This window comes from Chlamydomonas reinhardtii, chromosome 9, assembly GCF_000002595.2.
Source record: "Chlamydomonas reinhardtii strain CC-503 cw92 mt+ chromosome 9, whole genome shotgun sequence".
Classification (NCBI taxonomy): domain Eukaryota; kingdom Viridiplantae; phylum Chlorophyta; class Chlorophyceae; order Chlamydomonadales; family Chlamydomonadaceae; genus Chlamydomonas; species Chlamydomonas reinhardtii.
Window position 1 is genome coordinate 6,649,574 of NC_057012.1, and position 14,604 is coordinate 6,664,177.

Consider the following 14,604-nt stretch of genomic DNA (forward strand, 5'->3'; position numbering starts at 1 on the left):
CCCCTGTACGGCATGCGTTGACTGCTGGTTTGGGGAAGGAGATTATTGTGAGAGAGGCGTTGAAGTTGGTTAGTTGGGTGCGTGGCCGCATGCATGCATGAACCGATCGACCGACGAGTAGCTGGTGTTCAGGCCTTCAGGGATCCAGGGGACAGTCGGTGCGCCGGTTGGCTGGCAGTCCAGTATGTTGCCGAGCTGAGATGGTCTACGAATGAACCTAACCTAGAAGATCTTCACATGACACCGTGCATTTGCGCCCGATCGAGTCACATGACGCTGTCATCACAATGTGTGTAGATAGTCCAAATGCATGGAGACGACATGTATGCTCGAGCATGAGAACATTGAGAAGCAGGCACATGCATCATGCTCGCACACGGCTCGTAGGTTCCCGTGATGAGTAAGTAGTTGATCTGATGTTGCTATCATGGGTGCTGCATACCTCGCGGCTACCCCTGCTCCTAATCGAGTCTTAGCGCACCACAAACACGCACGTTCACGGATTGAGGGGAGAGAGGACGAAACTCGTTGTTACATACTCACGTTGTATTGCGTGCGTTTCGATGATAGCAAGTAAGTTTAGTAAGGCGCAAGGCAGGGGGACGGCACGGGGGCCACCCGCCTCCACCCGCCTCTCTTGGACAGCAACCACACACAATACCGTACACAAGTTGCCGCACACTCAACACCTCAACCCTGCAATGCCCACGATCGCGCCCCCACCCGCCTCGCAGTCTCCACTTAGCATTCCCCCAAACCAAACAAATCCTTTTCACTCCGATCAACACCCAAACCTCCATCCCTTACAACTCCCAACTACGTTATCTATTTGAAAATGTTCTCATAGGCAATGCCAGCAAGAGCCAGCGCGCTCACACCCAACACCAGCGGGTTGGTCACCAGCCGCATCAGGCTGGGCCCGCCGCCGCTCTCGCGCCCGGCGCGTGCCGTACCCGCTCCCCCGCCGCTGCCTCCCCGTGCCCCCACCCCCTGCCCCGTGGCCTCCTCCAACTCCTCCGGATCCAGCTGCGCCTTGCGGCCGTACGGCCCCGGCTTGGGCTCCCCAAAGGCCGTGGTCTCGCCTGCGCAGCACCCGAAAGGCCACCAAGCGCGTCGGCGCTTCGGCAAGCAAGCAAGCCGCGCCCTGCGGTTCCGGGCTCTGAGGGGCCGGCCGTGCCGCACCGTGCACTTCCACTTGCCCGGCCGCGGCCACCCCAGCGGGCCGCACGGCACGGGGCCACTGGGGAATGGCAGAGAAAGCGGATGCGCGCCACCCAGTCCGCGGGTTCCGATCCGCGCAATCCGGTTCGTGCAACCCGAACCGTCCCACCCACTTCCACCTGTCCGCCCACCCACCTGTCCGCCCACCCACCTGTCCGCCCACCCACCTGTCCGCCGGCACCAGTAGTAGAGCAGCCCCGTCTTCTTGTCCACCACCTGAGAGGACAGCAGACAGACACACACACACACACACACACAGAAGCACACGAGACACGCACACACATATACACATCCAGCAGAGGATTCAGGTGCGTGTGTGCGTGCGTGCGTGCGTGCGTGCGAGCAAGCTTGCATGCCGGTTTCAGCGTGTGCGGCCCATTCACGTACGGCACTCAGCCACCAGCAGCAGGCGCCATGGCCGGCGGCACGCACCTCGGTCCACGTGTCGGGTTGGGGCACGCCCGGCACGGTCTTCTCCCCTGCAGCAGCCCGCCGGCAGGGGGTTGATTGGTTGACGGAACCCAATTCAATTATTCAATGGCTGGTACGGCAGCTACGGCACGAGTGAGGCACGCGCGCATCGCGACCGCGGCACCCAGTGATCCAGTCGACGTGGCGCCGCTGTGCCGTGTACGTGCGCAACGCGTGTGTGGTGTGTTTTACCCCATGCCACCGAACCACTTCATTTCCTCCCCAACCACCCCTATCTTCCCCAACACACCCGCCACCATCCTCCCTTGCCCTGTGCGCACCTGTGAGGATGCTCCTCCACGCCACGTCTCCGGTGGCTGGGTCCCGCACCTCCTCCCACTCATCAAACACCAGCTTGCGCGGCTTGTTCTGCTCCGGCCCTCGGAGCCAGCCCACGGATGCCGCGGCCGATGTGCTTGGCGCGTCGTCGTCTGGTTGTGATGCTGCTGGGAGCTTCCCTGGTTCAGATCCCGATGGGTTTGCTCCTTGTGAAAGCCCTCTAAAGGCGCAGCGGGAGGCTACCAACGAGAGTTGCGATTGCCGATTGCATAGCATACCGGTCCGGGCGAGCATTGTTGAAATGTTCAGGTATTGACACAGTTATTAGAGTTGATAATAACATTTCTCCGTGCATCTCCTGTCCCAAAGCATGATTCATGCGCGATGGCACCAATGGAGTTCTGTGAGGAGTTCTGAAAGACACCCAAACACGCTCAACGCGTTATAACTAAGACTAAATATAACACGTGACCTCCGTGTATGCATGTTGGCATTATTGTGTTAAGCAAACCCACAACCTGTGACCGCCTGACACGCATGCCACTGGTGTCTCAGCCGCTCGCCGGCGCCGGCCTGGCCGCGACTCGCGCGTGCCCAGTTCAAGTATTGTCGGCTTATCGCCAGCATCGTGAACAGGCAGCGGCGGGGGTCCGCACGTGGGGCGAGCAGCGGTTGGGGCTTCCACACGGGCTACTCCAAGCCCGCCCGAGCAGCAACTGCACGACTCTCGGACCCCTGTTCACTCGTCGTAGCCAGCCGCAGTAAGCACTCACAACGGTACCTTAGATACTGTGCTCTTCCCCAGGAGTCAAAGGGCCGCAGCTATGAGGTCCAGGCTGTACGCTATTGTGGGGGTTATTATCTGCGGCTTCCTGCCGGGTACCGCATGAGCAAGTAAAGGTTGACTCGCGCCACTCACCCCCCGCCACCCGCCCATCCCGCGTGACTCCTTGCAGGGTGGCAATGGCTTCCACCACCTCGGCTTCAGGTTCAGGGTCAGGGTCAGAGGCAGGGGCGGGGGCGGGGCTAGGCTCTGGGGCAGAGGCGCTGGCGCTGCGTGTCGCTGGGGACTACATGCAGCTGTCGCGGTCAGAGACGCTGCAGCAGGTGAGAGACGTGCCGTGGATCCCGGGGTGGGTGGAGCACTAGAGCGTGGGGAAGGGGTGCAGGACAGAGGGTGCGTTACAGGCGAATGGCAGAGAGCTAAGAGCGAAGGCTACGAGACGAGAGCAGGTTGGACAGGGCAACCTTCCCTGCACTAAAGCCCGAAGTATGATTGTGCTTGCCTTGTGCGCTCTGACACCTTGCTTGCATCGTGCGCCCTGACACCTAAGACACAAGCCACCCAACACCTGTGCGCACACGGCAGGCGGTCACCCCGCCGCCCCCTCGCCCAACGCCCTGCGCCCCATAAAATCCAATGACTACCACACGCAATCAACAACATGCCAACTAACATCACCAGACAATTGCCGTCGTGTGTTAATGTGTACCGCTGCACCAGGTGTATCCGCTGTTGGCCGAAGACGCCACCTACACCAGCCTGTCGCTCGGCACCACCTGCGCCGGGCTTCCCGCCATTCGCAACATGATGGATGGCTTCTTCGCAAAGTGAGTTGTGGACTTTTGACGAGCGTTCCGGCTTTGGATGATGGTGGAATGGTGGCGGAGATCAGGCTGGGGCCAATCCGACACATGAAAGAGTGGGATGGTGTAACCCGCTCCCCATTATCCTGTGTGTGCCACCCAACAGGTTTCCGGATGTGGCGTGGGAGACGACGTCCATGGCGGTGGTTGCTGCCTCGGAGCCGCGGCCGCAGGCGGTAAAGGTGGCGGTGGAGTTTGTCAGGTGTGTGTGAATGTGTGTGTGTGGGGGGGGGGAGATTATGAGGCCGGGCCCAACGAAGAAGCCCCATTTTGGGGGGGCAGGCTGGCTAGCTCGCTGGGGAGTGGGAATGGCACAACACGCACACTGGATGGGGCTGCTGGCCTGCCGCTCAGCTCTGCCCACCCTTATCCTGTCTTTCACTCCACACTCCTTTGCATTGGGTTTGGTACAGTTTGGGCTGGTATCTACAGCCCCTTCCTCCCACCCCACACATACAAATATTCAGGCGCTGGACGGCGGAGGACGGGGCGGCGCAGGTGCGCACCGGCCGCGAGTGGATCCACGTGGACCCTGGATCCGGCCGCATCGTGCACGTGCACGTGGCGCCGCTGGATCCATGATGCTGACATGCTGAGCGGATCCATGCGCGACTCGGATTGATTGGATTCTTGGGAACGGCGTGGCGGCAGTTGCACTGCGTTGCCAACGTGTGGCTGGGCTGGTTGCTCGGTGGCTGCGACTGCATGTGTGTGTGTGTGTGCGTGTGCGTGTGCGTGTGTGTGGCCCGGTTGTGTGTGGGCAGCATGTGTGGGCAGTCAAAAGGGCTAGCGGAGGGCCCAAGGTGTGGCTGGAGTAGCTGTCTAGCTAGAGGGGTCTAGGGCAATGCGCCGGAAAAGGTAAGGGAAGGGCAGCGCTGCGGCACAGGCACTAGTCGAGTGGACGCGTGAGCCGTGAGGAACGCCAACAACGAGCTCTCGGAGCGAGCCAGAATGCAGGCATGAGTGCAGGCACGATGAGCAATCAGACACTGCCAAATTGCCTGGGGGTGGGGTCGTGGGGCGGGGGATGCGAACCGTGGGGCGTGCGAACCCCGAAGGCTAAGCAGACGGAGATGCGGTCTGATGGTTGCTGTGCCTTTCAGCGACAGGTTTTGAGGGGTTGTGGGAATGTGGAGGAAGGCGGGGACGCGGAGCGAGGCGCCTGCGTGCTGGATCTTGAACCGGATGCCAAGGATGCCGAAACGCTGAAGCAGACCGGCTTCGGCGCATTATTGAAGCAGAACTTGGCGTTGCGGTTTAAAAACGTCGACCAATTACCACACTTCAGATCACTTGCTCCGGCTTGCTGCGTGCAGGGTGCGTCCGGGTCACTGATGTCTCGCGGCTCTCGCCCAGGGGAGGTCACCACCCCCTCATCCCCTGGTCCCACCCAGCCAAACCCAATGGCGCGTGGAATTCTGCGGAATGCCCTCGCCAGCCCACATATGGCGCCAGTATCCCGACAATTCCTTAAAATTGGGACCTATTTCGTTGGGCTCAGGCATACTCCCCAGCCCACTATGGACCCTCGTACCACCAACACCGGCACCTCCCTTTGCTGCCACACACGATGTATGGGAACCGGCCGTGCGCCGTCTTGCGCCCCCGGCTCCACACAGCTCCTACAGTCCTACTGGCTACTGTGCTCTGACTGCGCCGTGGAAGCAGCCAGCTCGTTTACTTTTGCGTGGACTGCATCCTTCCCCTAAGAATACAGGAATTATTCCGATCACTATCATACTCATCGAGTCATCATCATGCCATCATGCAGCAGTAAGTCAAGCAGCCTGAAACATTGGTCACACCGTCATTACTCGCCGCAGCACGGCAGCTGGCAGCGCAGTTGCATGTCTGCTCAGCATCCCACTCTCACCCCCCACCAAACCGTCCCGCAGTAATGTAAGTCCTGGCACCGGTCGCTAATAACCATCTACTTTGTCCTCTGAAGCGGCGGCGGCGGCCACCAGTTCGGCAGTCCACCATGCGGTCCATGCCGGCATCCGATAGGGCGCTGCCCTGCCCCTGCCCCTTACCCGCACCCTGCCCCTGACCTGCGCTGCATTGGTCACTCCCCCTCAAGTCAACAGCACCGCCCGCCACACACTCCAGCCCCTCCCCCGCCTCGCCGCCCCCGCCGCCGCCGCCGCCATCCCCCCCCTTCGTCACTGCTGCAGCCGCGCCAAAGCCAAGCCCAGCCGTCCCTCATCCGCCTCATCACCAGCGCCGCCGCCGCCGCCGCAGCAGCAGCAGCACCACCACCACATCACCGGCACCGCCACCACGCCGCCACCCGCCTCCCCCTCACTGGTTCAGCACGGTGGCAAAGGTGCCCTGCTCCCGCCGGTACCGCATCTCGCGCGACTCCTGCGCATGGGCATGGGCATGGGTATGGGGCGTGGCATGGGGCGTGGGGCGTGGGTGCGGCGTGCATGCACGCACGCACGCATGCACGCACACATCGTTCGGTGGACTGGCGTATGCCCGAGTGAGACGCCCCCTGTGCCTCTGCACGCCCCAGAACTGACCACCCACCCACCCACCCACCCACCCACCCACCCACCTACAACCCCCAGCACCCTCTCCCCCCCGGAGCCGCACCTGGCACAGGCCGCAGGGGCTGCAGAACAAGTGCACGATCAAGTCGTTGCAGGGGTCCGGAGCTAAGTTGTATTTGTTGCCTGTTTGCAATGTGCGCGTGTGTTTGGTTGTTAGTTAAGGTTCGTGTTACCCTGTTCTCAAAGCTCGAAGAGTGTGCGTGTCACTTTGTGTGGACTGACTGTGGAGCGTGTAAACACACAGAGCACAGGCAGACATGCGACGGGCCGGCGCGGCCCCTGATGCACGTGCACCGGCGGCCGCGTCCCCAGCCCCGCCGCCACCCCCAACTAGAGCCCGTGCAACAACACAACCTTTCCCCTTTTGTGTGCTTCCTTAACACAACAACCAAAGCAAAAGCAACAGCAGCCCATGCCCGCCCGTCCCATGCCCGCCCCGCTCATGCCCGCCCCGCTCATTCCCGCATGTGTTGTTGTTGTGTTATGCGGTGGGTTTTGTTACTCACGGATGCTGCGCCGGAGGTCGGTCGCGAAGCAGCATGACTGTGTGTGTGTGTGTGGGGGGGGGGGTCCAACGAGGGGGTGCAACAAACATTGACAGGCATTCAGCAAAAAGGAAAGCACGTAAGCGAGGGTCTTCGGCCCGTGGAATGTGCGGTCCTGGGAGCGGCAGCGGCGGCAGCGGGGGACGAAGAGCACAGTCCGCCGCGGACACAGCCCTCCGGCCCCACCCGGCTGCTTCCTGCCGTGGACGCCGCCCTCAGCGGCCGACCAGCGCCCCTCCGTCCCGTCTCTTCATCCCCCACTGGGAATGGCGAGGCCTGCCCACCTTTACCCACCTACTTCACCCTTTACCCTCTCTCCCTTCACCCACCCACTAGAATACCAACCACCCCAGGAAGGGTCGGCGCACACGCACACATACGCACGCAATACGCAGGCAGTACGCACCAGGCACCAGCACCAGCAGTAGAGGCAGCAGGCGCCGCAGCAGCCCACGTCGTGGAACTCGGCGTAGTTGCGGCCGTACAGGCAGGGGGTGCAGAAGAGGCCGTAGCAGCACGTGCCGATGTCGCCGCACATGTCACCGCACATGCGGTGCTTCCACGGGGTGGGCTGGGGCTGCGGGGGAGATAGGGTGGAGAGGAGTGGGGAGGAATGGGAAGAATGCGGGAGGAATGCGGGAAAGTGGGGGAGGAGTGGGAAGAGTGGGGAAGGCCGGAGAGGGCGCGGGAGAGGATGGGCTGGGCTACAGGGCGTGAGGCGTAAGAGGCTGGGGGGTTAGAGAGGTTGGGGGTTTGAGAGTGCAGGTAGCGGGCACTTGGCCGGCAGCAGCGGGGCTGGCGACTGCGGAGAGACGCGCCGGGGCTAGCGCGCAGCCTCTTGCACTCCTAAACAACTTGCGTCAATGAGCAGCTCAAGGCGTCCCCAAATCACCGGGTCGCCTAGAGCGGAGGTCAAGCGGGTCAGGCTTCGGCGCGGGCGCCGGAGTTGGCGGGAAACTGCCGGGACAGGACCGGCGCGTGACTCTCGGGACAGCCCGTGCACAGGCTGCCGAAGACCGCAACAGACGGTGCTGTGCCACTTCGACTCACCCGATTATGGCCTCCATTTTGCAATATCATAAGCCCTTGCGCATCCTGCGTCGTCATTCTCAGCGTCGCCCGTCGGGGCTGTCAAATGCAGCTGCTGCTGACTCCAAACGCAGTGGCAGCTGTTCGTTACGTGTCGGCTTAAAGTATGGGGTAATTGATGGTAAATCCAGACAAAGCTGTAGGACTCAGCGAACGCAGTCGAAAGGTTCGGAAGTCTCACTCTGCAGGCGATTGATGCGTTGTTAACTATGGTATTCCTGGTTCGTGAGGAACAACAACGAAATACTACAGCCAGCAAGCCAGGCTACCTTTCTGGTTGCATGTCATTGGCAATCGCCCGATCGCAGTAAATTTCCTGCTTGGCAAACCAAGTGACAATCGCTAGTGCACTAAAGCTAACAGTCACGTTCATACGTCCTTCTGGCTTGCCGCGAGCGCGTTTTGCCCTCTTGCACCACAAACCCTTCTCCACTGCTCTTCCCGTCTGTGATGAGCTTGCGTGGCCTGCCGACAGTCCAGAGCAGTCAGCGCGCAACAAGGCGGTGTGCTGCTCAGGTGAGCGACAGGGGAGCGCGCGAGTGTGCTTCCTGGTGCGCATTGAAGTGCACGTCGCTGCCACTGGCCCTCAACTGCGATCCAGCCGTTCCGCTCATTCATTTGGTCTAGTGCCACGACATGCTTGCTCAGCTCGCGCGGCCTCGTTGCATGGGGCGTCAGCGTTTTGGGCAGCACTTCAGCTCGAGGCGGGCTGGGTGGCGTCACACGACCATTTAGCGCACGGTCGCAGAAGCCTAACCCTGCACCCCTGCCACGCCTGGAAGGACCCTCCCGTCCCATTCCCTTCCCTTCCCAAACCCCTCCGCTGCAACCCTGAGCTGGCCGCGATGGCATCGCACACGCATGACACGGCACCTGCCGCTCCAGCTGCCGACGTTAGCGACGTATCTCTAAACCCATGTTTGCCGGCTTCGTGTGTGCCTTTTGCAACGTACATTCTGTCATGTGTTGAACTGCGAACCCACAAGAGACCCGCCCAACCGCCGTCTGTCATGTGTGTTTGTGTTTGTGTGTGTTTGTGTGTGTGATTGTGCACTGCGGCAGGTGGCGTCCTCCGTGCGGCGTGCTCTGCCGCGCCTGCTGTCGCCGGCGTCCGTCTGCGCCAAGCTCGGCGGCACCCGGGTGCGTTTTGCACATGGGTTACACGGCACGGGTTGCCGGTATGTGCAGTTCACCACAGCAGGCGGTGGTTTGTCGCCGGGCTGCGCCCTACCTTGTCGTTAGGTCGCAATCATGCATGCATGATACGGTACCAGGTACCAGGTGGGCATGGCGCACAACCCCGCCCGGCCTTTGTCCGTGCTTGTGCTCTAGTTACCGCAACAAAGTCTTTGCCTGCATTACTCCCACAGGGTTTTGGTAACCTCACCGCCGGCACCAACGCCGCCAGCGGCTCGCTAGCCTCCGCCGCCTCCGCCACCACCGCCTCCACCTCCACCTCCACTCCAACCATGGCTGCTCCCCCCAGGTACTGCCGTCGGGTCCCACAAGCCACACGCGTGCGCCCTGAACCCCCACGTGCCCTGAACCCCACGTGCCCTGAACCCCCACGTGCCCTGAACCCCACGTACCCTGAACCCCCACGTACCCTGAACCGCACGTACCCTGAACCCCACGCCTGCACCCAGCCCACGTCTGCTAGCGCCCCGGATTGCCAAACGCATGCCTGCGCAACACTGGGCGACGTTTCATCGTCATCTTCGCCATCTCCTGATCACTCACGCCACACCCACACCCCCACACCTTCCAACCCGCCCGCCCAGCCCCGCCGGCTGCCCCAAGCTGGCCGGCCTGCGCGCGGCCATGGCTGCCGCGGACGGCGGCCGCGGCGTGTCGGCCTACCTGGTGCCCACCGAGGACCCACACATGAGCGAGTACCCGCCCGCGCGCCTCAAGTACCGCGAGTGGATCAGCAAGTGAGTACTGGGGAGGAGGAGGAGCAGTGTGGCGTTGTGATACTGGAAGAGTAGTAGGGCGTTAGTGGAAGTGTTCCACTGCTCCCTGTGACCCATCCCCCGCACCCTACTGCCACCCCACATAACTAATCATGAACGTAACCCCGCCTACCCACCCAACCCCCTCCTCCCAAACCCCACCCAACCCCCCCCCCCCCCCAGCTTCACGGGCACTGCCGGTACGGTGGTGGTCACCCAGGACGCGGCGCTGCTGTGGACCGACGGCCGCTACTTCCTGCAGGTGCGTGTGTGTGCGTGTGTGTGTGTGTGTGTGTGTGTGTGTGTGTGTGTGTTAAAAGACGAAACGAAAGCCCGCCCGATGACTTACCGATATCCACCATTTTACCGAGCGTCGCGTGACTGTCGTGACCCAGGTGTACGGGCGGTCATGAGCGTCCCCACCTGCAGCAGCCGTGTGTGTGTGTGTGTGTGTGTGTGTGTGTGTGTGTGTGTGTGTGTGTGTGTGTGTGTGTGTGTGTGTATGTGTGTGTATGTGTGTGTGTGCATTCTGGGGGAGGGGTTGTATATACCAGCCCAACCTAAATTAAACCAACTGGGGGAGAAGAGGGTGTGTGTATGTGTGTATGTGGGGGGGGCTAGGTGTGTGTACATGGGGGGGACTGTAGATACCACGGGGAGGGGGCAGGGTGTGTGTTTGTGTGTGTGGGGGGGTGAAGGGTGTGTGCAAACGCTGCGAGGGCACGCAGCCGTTGCCTACACCCGTACACTCATTACACACACACACACACACACACACACACACACACACACACACACACACCTCCACACCTCCACACCTCCACTCACACACCCACACCTCCACCCACACCTCCACCCCACCCCACAGGCCGCCACCGAGCTGGGTCCGGAGTGGACGCTCATGAAGGCAGGCACGCCCGGCTGCCCCGACGTGAGTGTGCGGGAAGTGCGTGTGTGTGTGTGTGTATGTCATGTGTGTGTGTGCGTGTGCGTGTGCGTGTGCGTGTGCGTGTGCGTGTGCGTGTGCGTGTGCGTGTGCGTGTGCGTGTGCGTGTGTGCAATGTGCCGAGCGGCGTAGTTTTGGGGCGATGGGAATGTACCTCGGGATGCGGCTCATCCCATCTGGACGGACATATCCCTGTAAACCCCCGCGAGCCACCCACACCCCAACTCACACACCCACCCACCCACCCACACGCCCCCACACGCCCCCCCACACACACCCACACGCCCCCCCCCCACACACACAAAGCTGGAGGACTGGCTGGTGTCCCACCTGCCCGAGGGCGCCCGGGTGGGCTGTGACCCCTGGGTCCACACCGTGTCGGGGGTGCGCGGCCTGCAGCGCAAGCTGGCAGAGGGAGGAAAGGTGACTGGGGGGGGGGGGGGGGCGGGCGGGCAAAAGGCGGGAAGAGGCTGGAAAAAAGGCTATATGGGGAAGGGGCTGCGGGGGGTGGTGGGGTGGTGGGGGAGTTGCAAGGATGTTTGTAAAGGCGGTACAGGGGCCGGGGGTGGCCGGGAGTGTGAGGGGCTTGAGCGGGCACGTGGAATGTGGTGGTGGTGGTGATGGTGGCGGGTATGGTTATTTTGTTATAATGTATGGCCCTGCGCAAGAAGGGGGTGCGGGAGGGGCTGGAGCGTTCACGTGGAACATGGTGGTCAACGGTCCCCCGACTTGACCTCACCGAACACAGTCCTGCGTACTCACGCCCTTAGTGCTCATTTAAACGCATACATCAACACTTTGAACCCATTTCCTAATTCCATTTCCTAATTCCTCCCAGGGCGAGGAGAAGGTGCATGCCGAGTTGCGGGCGCGCATTGTTGGTTTCATGGCAGACCACGAGGAGGAGTTCGCGCCGTTCGTGGAGGACGACGAGAGCTTCGGCTCCTACGTAGCTCGCATGAAGAAGGTGCGGCATGGAGAAAGCGATGGAGGTGGGGTGGGGGAGATGGGGTGGAGGAGGCAGAATACTCCGATCCCATACCGTACTAAACGATGACACCCGGGGTTTGTAACACAGTTCCCAACAAAGACCAGAGACACGGGGGGTGGAGAGGCGGGAGAGGGTGATGGTAGGGGGTTGGGTGGCCGAACGCGATTGTAAGCGTGCGCTTTGTTTGGTCGCTCCCGGGCGCGACATCGCAGCAGCTTAGCACGTGCAAACCCAGGTGGCGCATGCAATCCTTCACTCCCCCAACCTTCAATCTCCGGTCTTCACCGTGGTCCTCCACGCTCCACTCTCCATGCGGCACTCATGCATCAATGCCTTCGTGCTTGATCTTGATTGCCGGTGCCTGCTCCTCCCTATGCCGTCAGGACGGCACGTGGGCTGGCTACATGGAGGTGGTGGCGGCGTCCCGGTGCTTGGGGGCCAACCTCACCATCTACCAGGTGGGGCGTGGGGGCGGGGGTGGGAATGAAGGGGGGTTTTCTGTCACAGCGGTGGGCGGTGGGGGGGGGGGGCGGGTATCGTAGTCAAATCCGGGCTAAGGGGGGATTTACTGTGGCTTGGCGTGCCTCAAGGACACAAGTGCAGGATAGGATAGGCAGAGACTGAGAGGGATGCGGTAGAGCCTTCCGTTCCAGTTCCAGAACCCGAAACCAGCCGCTAACCCTCCAACCCACAGGCGGGCCAGCCGCGTTGGCGAGTGGTGCACCACCCCGAGGACACCGCACCCATGCTGCACCTAGCCTACTCGGACGGCCAGGTAGGGCGGAGGAGAGATCACAAGAGAAAGAACCGCTTAGGAGGTAGAACGGAGTTATTTTCGCCATCAGATGGGGTGGAGTGGGGGAGTGAGGGAGTTGTTTGCACCATCTCAGGAGTAGTGTACCGCACAGCAGCGCCACCAAGTCCCCGGCAGTGACCGCGTCCCCGCACACTCCACACCCCTGTTCGCATTGCCTCAGCCTTGAAACCCCGCACCCCACACACCCCACATCCCACCCCATCTACCACCCCTCACCCACGCCACAACCCCGCAGCACTACGACTCGGTGCGCTGTGCGGACGACTACGGACACGGCCCCGCGGCGCCCGTGGTCATCCGGGGCGACGGCACTGTGCCGGCCCGGCCGCAGCGACCCGTGCGTGACGTGCGTGCGTGTGTGTATCTGTGTGTTAGAAACGGAACGCATAAAGAGCGTACGTGTGTGTGGTGCGTGTGGTGGTGCAGGGTTGACGAAGTGTTGGCAATGGCATTGTTGATGCGGGGTTCGCAAAGATCACAGTGGGATTGCACTCCGTGCCAAACGCATGCCGACCGAGAGTCTGAGCAGTCATTCCTGGAGTCCCTCTGCAAATTGCCCCTTTGCTGATTTGTCCACTCCCGCCTTACCTCCTGTCCCTGCCTCCGCTCCGCGTCCCCAAATCATGAAACCAACCCACCCCTTTCACTGTGCGTGCTCCAGGCCGGCTCGGAGCCCTGGGACGAGCGCGACGAGGCACGTGTGGCCGCCAGCACGGCCTGCCGCGACCTTGGGCTGGTGCGGGCGGCGCTGTCGGCGGCGGGCGGCGACGTGGAAGCAGCCGTGGAGAAGGTGATTGAAATGCTGGCGGAGCAGGCGGAGGCGGAGGAGGGGGCGGAGGAGGTGGGGGAGAAGGAGGAGAAGGAGGTGAAGGAGGAGGGGGCAGGGAAGGAGGCGGAGCCGGGGGGAGAGGGGGGCGTCAGCGACGTGGCAAGCATAACGAATGGGGCGGGAGATGGGAGTGGAGGCGGAGGCGCAGGTGGAGGCGGGGGCGGAGGCAGCGGTGGGAACGGCGAGGCGGCCACAGGCGCTCGTCCACCTGATGCTGAGCCCAAAGTTGGGAGAGGCGGCGAAATGACGTCGGCAGGAGCAGCGGTGGCGGGAGCAGCGGCGGCGGAAGCGGCGGCGGCGGGGGAAGCGGCGGGGCCGGCACCGGCGCCGGCAGAGGCCCGAGTCCCGTCCACGGCTCTGCGGGAAACAGACGCAGACGCGGCTTCTGCTACAGCCGCATCTGCAGCCGGAGCTGCAGTTGCCACGGCTACAGCCGCCACAGCTACAGCCGCCACGGCTACAGCCGACCCTGCGACGTCCGCCACGGCGCCCAGCTCTTCGACAACAGGGCCGGGCGGAGCCTCTGCCGACGCGACTGGCGGGGCCGGCGAGCCAGCACCTGGCGAAGCGAAGGGCGCGGGGCGGAAAGCGCCTGACTCGGCAAAGCGGCGCGGGATTGTCGTCGGCAGTCGCAGCAGTAGCAGCAGCAGCAGCGCCGCCGCGGCCGGCTCCTCCTCGGCGCCCGCCAACAACAAGCGGTGTCCGTGTGGCAGCAATAAGAAGTACAAGGCGTGCTGCGGACCGGCGGCGGCAGCGGCGGCGCGGCGAAAGGCGGCGGCGGGCGAGGTTGAGGTGGAGGCTGCGGCGGGTTTGGGCACGACGGTGGTGGCGCAGGTGGCAGCGCTGGTGATTTAATGAGCGGTGTCTGGGCTGGTGAATGCGTGAGTCACGCTGCTGGCGGTGGGACTGATGCGGCAGGTGTGTGTGCTTGTGATGGTGTGTGGGAACGGGACTTCTTGATTGGACTGATTGGACCCTGCCAGTGTGCGCGGCTTGCCGGCTCATTGAGTCAAAGTAAGCTGCGATGTCCCACACCAACTTGCCACACCCTGTATATCCAGCTTACAGCTGTTTCCCACTCCCACTTCTTTTGATCGGCCCCGTGCGGATGCAATATTGCAAGGCGTGTTGGACTGCTGGGCTTGGGCTATGGCAGCCTTTCCAGGCTTCCTTCGCCCGTAGGAGCATGCACCACCATCGTCTCCTTCACAGCATCCCCCACGGCCTCTCTCCTGAGCTTTCCAGTCGCGCTCCCGACTGCG

The 14,604-nt window shown here is 62.5% G+C and overlaps 4 protein-coding genes across 4 annotated transcripts in view; 2 read left to right on the plus strand and 2 right to left on the minus strand.

The window, feature by feature from the left end:
• Nucleotides 1-38: 38 nt before the first annotated feature.
• CHLRE_09g408700v5 (uncharacterized protein) lies at nt 39-2,344 on the minus strand. The gene is made up of 4 exons (XM_043066227.1): nt 1,974-2,344; nt 1,654-1,700; nt 1,389-1,437; nt 39-1,082 (listed from the first exon to the last, which is right to left on the minus strand). The coding sequence occupies exons 1-4, from the start codon at nt 2,263-2,265 to the stop codon at nt 826-828; spliced, it is 645 nt and encodes a 214-aa protein (XP_042921523.1). The 5' UTR covers nt 2,266-2,344; the 3' UTR covers nt 39-825.
• Nucleotides 2,345-2,435: 91 nt separating this feature from the next.
• Nucleotides 2,436-4,866, plus strand: CHLRE_09g408750v5 (uncharacterized protein). The gene is made up of 5 exons (XM_043066228.1): nt 2,436-2,732; nt 2,928-3,078; nt 3,476-3,582; nt 3,725-3,820; nt 4,086-4,866. Exons 2-5 carry the CDS (start codon nt 2,935-2,937, stop codon nt 4,198-4,200), a joined length of 462 nt encoding a protein of 153 aa, XP_042921524.1. The 5' UTR covers nt 2,436-2,732; nt 2,928-2,934; the 3' UTR covers nt 4,201-4,866.
• A 2-nt stretch (nt 4,867-4,868) lies between these two features.
• On the minus strand, nt 4,869-8,054 carry CHLRE_09g408800v5 (uncharacterized protein). Its single transcript, XM_001696719.2, has 5 exons — nt 7,769-8,054; nt 7,125-7,295; nt 6,680-6,716; nt 6,217-6,296; nt 4,869-5,982 (listed from the first exon to the last, which is right to left on the minus strand). The coding sequence occupies exons 1-5, from the start codon at nt 7,796-7,798 to the stop codon at nt 5,920-5,922; spliced, it is 381 nt and encodes a 126-aa protein (XP_001696771.2). The 5' UTR covers nt 7,799-8,054; the 3' UTR covers nt 4,869-5,919.
• A 103-nt stretch (nt 8,055-8,157) lies between these two features.
• Nucleotides 8,158-14,604, plus strand: part of CHLRE_09g408825v5 (uncharacterized protein) — a 7,676-nt gene continuing 1,229 nt past the window's right edge. Inside the window, exons 1-11 of the mRNA XM_043066229.1 lie at nt 8,158-8,323; nt 8,870-8,947; nt 9,178-9,293; nt 9,589-9,741; nt 9,943-10,021; nt 10,628-10,690; nt 11,544-11,672; nt 12,080-12,154; nt 12,391-12,471; nt 12,749-12,859; nt 13,175-14,188. Coding sequence (XP_042921525.1) covers nt 8,258-8,323; nt 8,870-8,947; nt 9,178-9,293; nt 9,589-9,741; nt 9,943-10,021; nt 10,628-10,690; nt 11,544-11,672; nt 12,080-12,154; nt 12,391-12,471; nt 12,749-12,859; nt 13,175-14,188 — 1,965 coding nt within the window. The 5' untranslated portion in view covers nt 8,158-8,257. The remainder of the gene's footprint in view (nt 8,324-8,869; nt 8,948-9,177; nt 9,294-9,588; nt 9,742-9,942; nt 10,022-10,627; nt 10,691-11,543; nt 11,673-12,079; nt 12,155-12,390; nt 12,472-12,748; nt 12,860-13,174; nt 14,189-14,604) is intronic.